This window comes from Diabrotica virgifera, chromosome 3 (genome assembly GCF_917563875.1).
Source record: "Diabrotica virgifera virgifera chromosome 3, PGI_DIABVI_V3a".
In the NCBI taxonomy this organism is placed as follows: Eukaryota; Metazoa; Arthropoda; class Insecta; order Coleoptera; family Chrysomelidae; genus Diabrotica; species Diabrotica virgifera.
In genome coordinates, this window is record NC_065445.1 from 106,998,747 (window position 1) to 107,011,899 (window position 13,153).

A 13,153-nucleotide genomic window follows, 5' to 3' on the forward strand; every position below is an offset into this window, starting at 1 on the left:
GTCAGGATTGAAGAGAGATATTTTAAACAAAAATATCTTCAAGTTTTTGTGGTTTTTTCATTTTTTCATGAACATGACAGAGATGTTTAATATTATTTATTAATGCTCCTAAGCGGGACTTAAATAAATAAAAATTGTAATTCCAAGAGTTTGAGTTTAACCATTAACCACTGTCATTGTATAACTAAATAGAGAATAAAACAAACTATTTTTTTCTATGAAAACCACAACTTGAAACCGGACTACGAAAGAACTCATTACGAGTCCCATTCCATAATGATTTTTCAATGATTGAACATTTATCACTAATTTGTTATCTTTGGGTTAACCCTCATTAAATACTACTAATACTAAATGGTAAGAATGTTGCCTAATTCATATATATTTACGTATTTCATGTTTATCTAAATTTAGTTTATAGTACTCGGTGACATCGTTGATTTTACAGTGGAAAATTAGACAACATGAAGACTATCCTTGTTGGATGTGTGATTTTTTTGAGTGTAGGATTTACGATATGTGCCCCCAATTTAGTGCTCACAACAGACCCTCCAAAGACACATAACGAAACGAAAGAGGTAAGAGTAGAAATAATTTTCTTTCATTCAGGTCCTTAGTCTTAATGGAGCCAACTATAGCCATTTTGACTTTGTTCACTACATTGCTAAAGTGTTCTATTTACCTAGATTTTAGAAGCAAAATATAATTTTTATACTTTTTGGGTTTTGTTTTATTGATCTGCGTAGTTACTGTTAACACTGCGTACTTTTTCAATAATTTTGTTAGGTATGATGATAACAGTGTGTGTCATTTCACATTTATTCTTTGTTTTCTATAAATCTTGTCCCTTATAATCTTAAATACTAACTACTTTCTAATACCTCTATCACGTAATCCTAAATACCCTCTAACATCTTCTTCTTCTTTTATATAGGCAATACCGCCTGTTTTTCTTCAACTGTGACTTATATTCTGCCCCTAAAATGGTCGTTCCATCTTTTTCTTGGGCGCCCTATACTTCTTTTGCCTAACGGTGACTTGTCCCTGGCTATCCTTACTATCTTTGATTCAGACATCCTGCTTATGTGCTAATTCCACTCTCATTTTCTGTTCTTTACCCAGGTATTTATATTGTCTACTCCACATATATGCGTCTGATTTCCTCACTTCTTATCCTGTCTTTTAGTCCTTTTCCAGCAATCCTTCTTAAGATCTTCATTTCGGTGGTTTTCAGATGTCTTTGTGTTTTGCTTACCTCCAACCTCCAACATACCTTCAAAAATTGAAATATCCTGTATAAGGTGAAGTTATTTCTTGGCATAATGATGTATGTATTTTTATTTATTTAGCGTATGGACTTTCACAGTGCGATAAATACACAAATATAATATATATTATTCAAACACTAAAATATAATGAATGAATCTAAATATTACTGTCCAATTTACATAGCCATTCAATTGCTTATGGGGAGCATTCCACAAAGTCCTTGAGGTTTCCACGGTAGTCATGATTTAGGCAATCTGAAACACAATGACTTATGGTCTGTCTAGGCGATCCACAATCGCACTGTGGACTTTCCGCACGACCCCATTGGAACAGAGAATCAGCACATTTACCATGTCCGATACGTATGCGATTAAGCCTCGCCCAGGTGCACCGGGGCAGACCCGATCCGATGAAACCCTGGGTTGGGGTGGATATCTGAATATAGTCTGATGCTATTATTGGCATCCATCTTGTGGACCATTGCCTTTGTATATCATAGGAATCACCAATTATTCGGGCAGATCTGATTGGAGGATTTCTAGACCTCAATCGCTGGTGCTCTTTTGAGATATCTGGTATGTCTTGATGAATTGGTAATTGTTTGCTGGCTACAATTTTCTGATGCTCTCTCACTAATGCTGCTGTACGTCGTAGATCTGGTGGAGCAATATTGCTCAAAGTAGGCAGCCATCTCACTGGGGTTGATTTTATTGTTCCAGTGATTATTCTCATGGTTTGATTAAGTTGGACATCGATTTTGTTTGTATGTGCACTATTTAACCATACTGGTGCACAATATTCTGCCACTGAAAAAACCAAAGCTAGAGCAGAGGTCCGAAGAATATCTGCAGAAGCACACCAAGTTGTTCCAGCAAGTTTTGTTATTATATTGTTTCTTGTTCTCAGTTTACCGGCTGCGTTTGTAAGATGGCTTTTGAAGGTGAGTGTTCTATCAAGTGTGACGCCTAGATATTTGGGGTTGTTGTTATGTTTGATAGATGCATCATTTAGAGTTACATTGAGGGTATCGCCCGCAAGTTGATTCGACAGGTGAAAGAGACAGGTTTCAGTTTTGCTTGTGTTAGGACGTAAGCGCCAGTTCTTAAAGTAGTTACTAAGTGTAGTTAGGTCCTCGTTTAGAGCTCGTTCTCCAGCTTCCTTACTATTATCTTGGAAGCCAATGGCCAGGTCGTCTGCATAAGCGAATTTTCTCGATTTTGTGTCAGGTATATCCGCCGTATAAAGGTTAAATAATAAAGGAACTAGCACTGAGCCTTGAGGTAAGCCGTTGTATGTATATTTGTACACCTAAACCTTCTTCTTTACCAGTCATCTCCGCGACGAAGGTTGGCAATCATCATTGCTAACTTTTTATACTACAGCCCGAATGAGTAAAATTGAGCTGCATCCAAATCCAAACCATTCTGTGAGATTTCTCAGCCAGGACATTTTTCTTATACCTATGCTGCTGCTTTCTTGAATCTTTCCCTGCATCATTAATTTTAGTTCATATCTGTCACCACGTGTTATATGACCCAAATATTGTAGTTTTGTATTATTTTCTTAGTACGGTATGCGGCAAAATAAACAGTACTGAAATTCGTGTACCTCAAATTTGTATGTGTCAGGCGCCGAAACGTACTGAGTAGTTTCCTAACGTCGCTATAACGTATGTGAGTGTCGTGATAATGTTAGATGCTTCAGAATGGTTCTCAGTTTTGCAGAAAAACATTTTATGGTGGAGTACTGTTTTCGGTCATACGGAAAAAGTCGCAAAAACGGGTAAAGGTTAAAATCAACAACGGTTTAAGCAGGACAGGGCAACTTGTCACACTTCCAGGGAGTCTCTTCGAATACTGCGCGATCATTTTGGGAGTTGGCACTCACCAGAACTAACGCCACCAGATGCGTACATATGGGGAATGCTGAAGGAGTCAGACAGATCCACCGTCTGCCATTTTGAAATTGCGGACTAGAATTAAAGATTTTTTCATGTCAGAGGCAGTGGCGGATCTAGAAATTTGCATTGGGAGGGGAAATTTGCCTTAGGGGGAACTTCCAATGAAAAACCAACCAAAAGACATAAAAAGGATAAACTCATTTCTATAAAAGACATAAATAATAACTTATAGTCATTAATGTCCCTTAATTTTCCTAAGTAGCGTGATTATTGGGTTGAATTTGTCTTTCTGTGGTTTCGTTTTCATGTCAGCTAATATATTTTTATGTTTAAACAATTTTTGTTCTTTCATTTTGGACCTTGTTAAGGGGAGAAATTTCCTTCCGTAGATCTGCCACTGGCCACATGTCATATTTAATATCTGTTTTATCGGGAACGTGCGTCGTCGTGAATAATGTTTGCAAGGATATATCATGTATACTCGATATATAAATAATCATAAATGTTTCAATATTCATTTCAGTACTGTATATTTTGCCGATACTTAGCTTCTTTATTGGTTATTTTTTCTGCCCAGGAGGTTCTCAGCATTCTTCGATATGTCCACATTCTTAATGCTTCCAATCTATTGAGACATTGTAAAAGTCCATGTCTCCACACCATATAAATCAACGGAAAATACATAACAGTTTAGTACTCGTTTTCAAAGATTTGGGCTGAGGTCTCTACTACATAATATTTGTTTCAAAAATTGAAATATTTTTAATATTTGTTTCATATTATTGAATTCATTTCTAGCCTTTTCTGTACTAACTCTGATTTCTTTGGTATAATCGTTTGTTTCATTAATGTTTGTCCCAAATAGTTGTAATTCTGAACTGAAGATTATTCACGTGTAGATTGATGTTTCTAATATTTTTCTTTGACATAAGCATGAATTTTGTTTTCTTTATATTTAGTGACAGACCAAATTCTTCACTCGTTGCAATAACCTTATCTAAAATTCTTGGTAGATCTGTAATATTTTCTGCTATTTGTAGTGTATCATCTAATACTAATATCTAATGTATTGTACCGGGTGTCCCAATAAGAATGGCTCTCGGCCATATCTCAGGAACCGTTTATAGTACAGCTTTGAGAAAAAAATATTTATAACAAAAGTTGCCTCGGGAAAAGCCTGGAAATTATTTTCATAATTGTAGGTTCACCGCTATAGGGAGTAATTGAATATCAAAAATTAAAAAATCAAAATTTTACAAAATTTGCCTAATGAAAGGGCACTGGAAATTCGATCATCGCATTCTTCATAAAATTCTGCGCATATTTGATTTCACAAGTTTAAGTCTATCTTTGCAAATAAGAGGTGGGGGTGAGTGGGAACCTTGTTATGAAAAAATGGATGTAAGTCCGGTTCTGCTACATCGAATTTTGCACACTTGGTCTTATTGAAAACAGCTCTTTTTCGTCAATGTAAGGGTTATAATTTCGAAACAGCCTATTAAGTAATATGCCAGCTAGGAGGCGTTATTTAATTATTTTCAGAAATCTAGTTTTCTTTGGAAATTATTAAATACAAGTATGTATTATTAATCCTGTATTACAAAATTAGATCAAACTAGCAACATAATAGCGAAAACCGCATGTTGATACCTTTTTTCTGTCTCGAGATATCTATCTTAAGAAACGTGTAAATTTTAAACCTAACCGTTACTGTCACCGGAAAATGGAAAGGAAGTGTGCTGTGGAAAAAATAAAGAAACACGTTCGAGATCTCAACGTATATAATTAATTAAAACAACAATAAGACAAAGAACACTATAAAATATAACAAAGAAATATAAAACAACTACTTAGTGACGACTTAAATGTTCAAAATATTGCCCATCATTTTTGATTCACGTATTTACTCTTTCAAGAGTAGATTGAACAGCAGTCTTAATTTCTGCTCTCGAAATGCTTTGAATGGGGTTTCGTATTCTCTGGATTATTTTTTCTCGAGTAGGCCTAGCTGCAAAAACAAGGTCTTTAATCCGTCCCCATACCTAAATAAAAGTGAAATACCACACCGTCCCCACACCAAACAGTTAAATCTGGTGATAGTCAGATAACTGGACCCTTTCTTTTCGATAATGCTATTTTCTGAACGCTATCTAATTTTTTTAAGGAATGAATTGCCTCTTTTTCTAGAAGATGTACCTCTAGCAGTTCGTAGGTCCATGTTGTTTCAGCACGATGGTTGTCCCGCGCATTTTTCCAGAGTAGTAAGAGATTTTTTAGATGAGTCATTCGCTGTTAGATGGATACGAAGTGGAAGCCTATTTTTTTGGCTAGCCAGATCACCAGATTTAACTGTTTTAGACTTTTATTTATGGGGGCGGATTAAAGACCTTGTTTTTGCCGCTAGGCCCACTACACGAGAAAACATGATCCAGAGAGTAGGAAACGCCATGCAAAGCATTGCGAGAGCAGAAATTGAGACTGCTGTTCAATATACTCTTGAAGAGTAAATACTTGCATCGAAAATTATGCGTCATAATTTGAACATTTAAGTCCTCACTAAGTAGTTGTTTTTATTTCTTTGTTATATTTTATAGTGTTGTTTGTCCTATTGTTGTTTTAATTAATACACGTTGACATCTAAAAAATGTTTCTTTGTTTTTTCCACAGCACACTACCTTTCATTAACGTCGTTTACCGGTGGCAGTAACAGTTATGTTTAAAATTTACACGTTTGTTAAGATATCTCCGGATAGAAAAAAGGTATCGACATGCGGTTTTCGCTATTCTGTTGCTAATTTGATCTAATTTTGTAATGCAGGATTAAAATGCATACTTATATTTAATATTTTCCAAAGAAAACTAGATTTCTAAAAATAATTAAATAACGTCTCCTAGCTGGCACATTACTTAATAGGCTGTTTCGAGATTATAACTCTTACATTGATGAAAAAGAGCTGTTTTTAACAAGACCAAGTTTGCAAAATTCGATTAAACAGAACCGGACTTATAGCCATTTTTTCATAACAAGGTTCCCACTCACCCCCACCTCTTATTTGCAAAGGTAGACTTAAACTTGTGAAATCAAATAGGCGCAGAATTTTATGAGGAATACGATGATCGAATTTCCAGTGCCCTTTCGTTAGGCAAATTTTGTAAAATTTTGTAATTTATTTCATAAGTAATTTTACAATGTGGCATTTATTCAACATTTAAAAGGTTTTAATCTCTGTATTTTTGGGTGGCTCAGCCTGTCAAGCTTGTAACACCGATGATGCTATTTTTAGAGAGCGAAAACACACTGCGATATTTGTGGCCTTTTAAGGGTTTTTAAAGAAATATACCTTTTATAAAGAAACATTTTTCATTAAATTTACTTGTAATTAATCGTATATAATCTGCTACAGGAAATTCTTTCTTGTGGATTTTTATAATATCTTTGACGTCAGATACAAAATTCAATTTATATAATGGAATTTTAAGTAAAGTCGATCAACTAAATTTATAATGAATGTATTTATAACTGTACATATTTTTCCATTGTCTAAAAACATTTTAGGTCCCACTATAGCGTGCGGTCTACCGTTTCGATTCTGATAAGGCTTGCTAATAAACAAGGCCATAATCCAAAAGGGTTTGCACACAATAATGAAAGGTAGTAAAATGTGTGTAGGCAAATAAAAATGTTTATTGCTAAGTAGGAATAAACATTTCAGGAATATACAATAAACTTATTTCTTTACTTATATTTTTAAGCTAGAATCATTGACTGCCTTCCTCGCTTAAATTAAAGTGCATGAATTTTTTCTTTAGTAATAATTATTATTAGGCTGTATCGTTTTGCAAATATTAAGGTTACGTATAATTTTTTTTTTGTAAATACATAGTAGGGGTGCATTCTTTTGTAAATTATTAGCCCTCTTTCATATTACATTTATTTTCGTCCAAATGTTTATTACTTGAATAAAAATTTTTTCTACAAGAGTTTTCCTGCATTTCATTACATATTTTGCGCAAATCCATCAGGAATTTAAACCGCATACTATAGTAGCACCACTCAATAAACATCGGATACTTAATTTTATGAAAAAATTGTAAATAATAAACTAGGAGTTCAAAACATGCAAACATTTTTATTAAATTTGGAAAACATCATCATCATCAAGTCCAGCAAGATCTGGTTACCAATGGCAGGTATGGTAATGTGGCACCTTCAAATGGAAAGCACTATTTTAATATTTTTGAGTTACCAATACTCAAGTTTTTTGTAATTAAGGTTATAAAAGATTTTGTAAGAAACTCCATCATTTTTGTAATAATATGCATGCTTTAATAATTTTCTTGAGAAAATAAATTTTAGTTTATTTGGAGCGAATCGTTCCGTAGTTTATGTAAAAAACAAATACAGTAATATAAGACAAATTCATGTTGAAAACAAATGAGAAGAGACACTGCCTATTTTACCACTAGGCCCGTGAGGCACCTGCCTCGGGCCCTGATTTGAATGGGGCCCGGAAAGATCACCAAAACATGTTTATTAAAACAACAAAACAAAATTTCAAAATTCTTTCATTTTACGAAGAGGCAATGATACATGATAATCATAAGAGTTATAATTAAGCGGATAGGCGCAAACTTTCGGCTTCAATGCTCTTTAAATGCATTCATTTTTTCGAGTCCTTAAAAAACTAATAATTATTTAAAAAAAAATTAGTCGCAGAATGAAAGATTACATTATTATCGAGGGCCGAATGTCCCTTAGAATAAATAAAAAGTTTCTTTTGAATAAGATATGTATTTAAAATTAAAATCACACTTAATTTTCTCTTCTTTTCACCCCTGTAACTTATTAAAATAAACATTATCGAAGATTTCAGGGACTTTCGGCCCTCGGCAGTAACGTAAACTTTCATTTTGCGTTTAAATTTTTCAAAAATACTTATTAGTTTTCTCAGGCTTCGAAAAAACGAATGCATTTAAGTTTGCGCCTCCCCCCTTAACCCGGGAACAGTTGCGCTCTATTCTGTCACGTAATCGGTCGCGCGTTAGATTTTATCTAACAGTACGAATTTAGACGCGAATTTACAAATCTTTATGTTATAGTATTTTTATTTACTTGTAATGTTAGAAATATTATTTCTAACTATATGGAAAATAAGCCACAATTAAAATGAAAAAATAATTTTATTAACGTTTCGACTCCCAAATCGGGTGCCGTTGTCAAAATACAAAATAATACTAAAATAAACAAAAGTGTTGTTGCTAAGCAAAAAAATTCTTCTAATAATTTATTTAATCTCACTCATTTATATTGGCAATTCAGACATATATTATACATTTTAAAGTAGAAGACTTTAAAATGATATTGCCAATATTTATGAGTTGCGTTCCTGGGACGACTTACTGAAAGATAGTTCATTCGATTACATGAAATCAACCCCAACTCAAGAATATCCGTCATAAAAAATTATAGCATGTGATCTGTCTTTAAAAAGACAACCAAATGCAACGACAGTAAAATTCTCGCGTTAGGGACTTCATAGTAAATCACAAGGGAAAACCAGGAAAAAACCCTGTGATACTATCCCGACATCGTAAGTATTTGGCCTTACATTAATTTACTCTCAAAAAATAATACCAAATTCTGACTTGTAACATGTTTAAATTATAAATAATATTAATAATACTAGATATATAAGTAATACTAAAATATAAAATATGTACTAGCTCGATATTATTGACTTACTAATCTTGGTATTTTCTTTCTATTGACTTCCTCTTTCAGTATGGGTAACCACATCCTACTGCATTCTACCGAGGAATTTGCGACACAATTGGTTTCATTTAGCATAATTAGAGCCGCTTCTTTGATTTTTCTCTTTTTACTATCTGATTCTTTCAGGACCATACTTGAATCTCTCCACTGAACTCTATGTTCATTATCCCATGCGTGTTGACATATTTGAGATCTCTCAAATTCTCTATTTTAATATAAGATTGATGTTCACTTATTCTAACGTCTAATGGTCTTGATGTCTCACCTAAATAAAATTCAATAAAATTGATCCTACAACATTCACCAGAAATAATACGAGGAAAATATCAATACCATATATAAAAGGACTATCCGAGAAACTTAAAACAATAGGAAATAAATTCAACATTTCAACAACATTCAAAACAACAAACACATTGAGATCTATTCTATCTAAAACTAAACCTAACAATGATCAAGAAATAACAAAGAATTGCATTTATAAAATACCTTGTGAATGCGAACAATTTTATTTAGGTGAGACATCAAGACCATTAGACGTTAGAATAAGTGAACATCAATCTTATATTAAAAATAGAGAATTTGAGAGATCTCAAATATGTCAACACGCATGGGATAATGAACATAGAGTTCAGTGGAGAGATTCAAGTATAGTCCTGAAAGAATCAGATAGTAAAAAGAGAAAAATTAAAGAAGCGGCTCTAATTATGCTAAATGAAACCAATTGTGTCGCAATTTCCTCGGTAGAATGCAGTAGGATGTGGTTACCCATACTGAAAGAGGAAGTCAATAGAAAGAAAATACCAAGATTAGTAAGTCAATAATATCGAGCTAGTACATATTTTATATTTTAGTATTACTTATATATCTAGTATTATTAATAATATTTATAATTTAAACATGTTACAAGTCAGAATTTGGTATTATTTTTTGAGAGTAAATTAATGTAAGACCAAATACTTACGATGTCGGGATAGTATCACAGGGTTTTTTCCTGGTTTTCCCTTGTGATTTACTATGAAGTCTCTAACGCGAGAATTTTACTGTCGTTGCATTTGGTTGTCTTTTTAAAGACAGATCACATGCTATAATTTTTTATGACGGATATTCTTGAGTTGGGGTTGATTTCATGTAATCGAATGAACTATCTTTCAGTAAGTCGTCCCAGGAACGCAACTCATAAATATTGGCAATATCATTTTAAAGTCTTCTACTTTAAAATGTATAATATATGTCTGAATTGCCAATATAAATGAGTGAGATTAAATAAATTATTAGAAGAATTTTTTTGCTTAGCACCAACACTTTTGTTTATTTTAGTATTATTTTGTATTTTGACAACGGCACCCGATTTGGGAGTCGAAACGTTAATAAAATTATTTTTTTCATTTTAATTGTGGCTTATTTCCCATATAAATAATTAATCATAAAAATGCCACAAGGAAATAGCTTCAGAACAACATTATTTCTAACAATTAATAAAGCTAATTTTTTCTCACCAAAGCCATAAATTCCAAAAAAAGAAGAAGAAAAAAAAAGAAAAAAAAGAAAAAAAAATGAAAAAAAAATAACCTACACATTACTACACCCTTCCTCGAGGCACTTACGAGTGGAAAGTTATGTTGCAAAATTCTTCATCAAGTTATCACGAAAAATGATAAAATGTTAGATTTTTTCTAACGGCGCAACTGCTCGCGGGTTAAACAATGCTTAATTGTTTAAATATAAAAATTTTATTTTCTTGTGCAACTATATTTCTATTAAATAATTAACACATTTAAAAAAGTTATTATTACTATTATTAAATTATATCTAGAGGCTCGAAAATTGTGTAGTGCCTCGGGCCTGATTTGAAGTAAAATAGGCTCTGAGAAGAGAGTAGTCAACGGTATGACATACCGCATGTCTACGTCCTGAAACGTCTACGTCTACGTTAGTGCTTCGTACACAACAAAGGCTTTCGATCACAGCCAAGTCGGAGATGCCATAAATCTATTATACAGGGTGTCCAGAAACTCTACCGACAAACGAAGACCGAAGATATCTCAGATAATTTTAAGACATTTTAACCCAGTTCGTCTAGTCCAAAAATGCTTCCTAAGGGTGCAGGAGCTCTTTGAAGATGGTGTCTTGTAATTAGTTTTTCTTAAATACCCCCAGAACGCTTTTATTTAGAAAAACGAAAATTGGTACGCATATTTATCTTCCAGAAATAAATAGATTCCATCCGTTGCGAATTTCTAGTACCGGTCAGAGGCGTCCGTTTTGGGTAGATCAACGGTTATTTTATAGCGTAACTTTTTTTTTCTTTGACTTTAAAGCGTTTTTGATATTGGATTATTAAATCATTAAATCAAGAGGTATTCTAGTACTAAAAGGTACTCTTGATTTATGTCGGTAGGACGCACCATCTTCTAGAAAAATCGATTTGAAAATTTTTCGTTTTTGAATTTGAAAAAAAATTAAAAAAAAAACGGTGTATTTTACCAACTTATAGCAAGAGTAAATTTTAGTACTGGAATACCTCATAATTTAATAATCTAGAGTCAAAAATGCTTTAAAATTAAAGACAAAAAAGGTATGCGATAAAATAACCGTTGGCCTACCCAAAACGGACTCATGTGACTGATGAATCGATTCATCTCTGGAATATAAATAAACGTACCAGTTTTCGTTTTTCTAAATGGTTTTTTTTTAATTTTTTTTTTGGAAGTTCAAAAAACGAAAAATTTTCAAATCGATTTCTCTAGAACACGGTGTGTCCTACCGACTTAAAGCAAGGATACCTTTTAGTACTAAAATACCTTACCATTTAATAATCCAGTGTCAAAATGCTTAGCAGTTAGAAATAAAAGTTATGCGATAAAATAACCGTTGCCCTACCCAAAACGGACGCCTACGACCGGTACTATAAGTTCGCAATAGATGGAGTCGATTTATCTCTGGAAGATAAATATCCGTACCAATTTTCGTTTTTTTTTTTTTATAGAAAAACTAATTACAAGACGCCATCTTCAAGGAGCTCTAGTTCCCTTAGAAAGCATTTTCGGACAAATTCGGCATTTCTTAAAATTATCTGAGGAATCTCCTGTCTTCGTTTGTCGGTAGAGTTTCTGGACACCCTGTATAAACGAGATATTCTTACCAATCAATATTTTACAAACCATCGAACATCGAAAATATTATAAGAATCGAATACAAATAAAGATAAATAGAAAACTATCGCATCCTATACCAATATTTAATGTTTACCTATTTAATATAATAATTGCAAAGAATATACGTCTCAATATTTCTCATCTCTTAATTTTTATGTATTTAAAAATTTTCCCAATTCAATACACGTAGTTTTCTACGCAATAATTTTTTTATCAAATTTGCAGTATTTTATTTTAAATTTAAGTATACCTAACGTAAATACCACGTTGGATTTCAAGGAACACTGTGATTTTACTTGACGTAAAACACTACTTTCGGTAGAGAAGATTCATCTGGACTTTGTATTGTTAGTACCTACTTATTATATAACATTATTCAATGTTATGATAAATAGTTAAAATATTTTTAAGCATATAAATTGAGTACTGCTATCATAACCTATTAGAGGGTTGATGTAATTTAGTTGAAAACTGGTCTACGAAATGTCCTACTCATAAAAATAAAGATGTGTTTTTGCATGTTTTAGATTTTCTGTATGGACCATATTATATAGGTTGGCAACTTTTCATATTAACACAATGTATATTTCACTGATAAACCTGTCTATCTGGGGAAAAACATTAATTTCACGTAAACATTTATACAGAAAAAAAGGTATATGAGTGTAGCTGATGAAAAATCCTTGAAAGCGTACAGCTAATTTTGCTTTGTTTTTTATTAAACAATCGAAAAAAATAAAGAAAATAATATGTCATTTTTAATATCAAGCCATTGATAGTGCCTAAGTCATTTTAGAGAAAGATGGTTCAAATAAAACTTGTAGATCATATAAAATTATTTAATTTTGACAGATTCCAATTTAAAATACTCGTACATAAACAATTGACCAAGATAAAAACCTTATTTTTCTACGAGCATGCAAAAAAGTCTACTTTTCCGCACGCGTTTTAGTTTGGAAAGTTTTACTTTTCCGCACTGAATTTAGATATTTTAATATGGCTTTAAAATAATTATAATACATCCAATAAAATAATATTTATGTATTATTTACT

At 32.6% G+C, this 13,153-nt stretch overlaps 1 protein-coding gene across 2 annotated transcripts in view; it reads left to right on the plus strand.

The window, feature by feature from the left end:
* Positions 1-245: 245 nt before the first annotated feature.
* Positions 246-13,153, plus strand: part of LOC126882017 (inter-alpha-trypsin inhibitor heavy chain H4-like) — a 97,592-nt gene continuing 84,684 nt past the window's right edge. Inside the window, exons 1-2 of one of the 2 annotated variants that reach the window (XM_050646787.1) lie at positions 246-357; positions 415-578. In XM_050646787.1, the coding sequence (XP_050502744.1) occupies positions 465-578 (114 nt within the window). In that variant the 5' untranslated portion in view covers positions 246-357; positions 415-464. Of the gene's footprint in view, positions 358-402; positions 579-13,153 lie in introns of those variants that run through there. The other variant, XM_050646788.1, reaches the window with a different exon arrangement.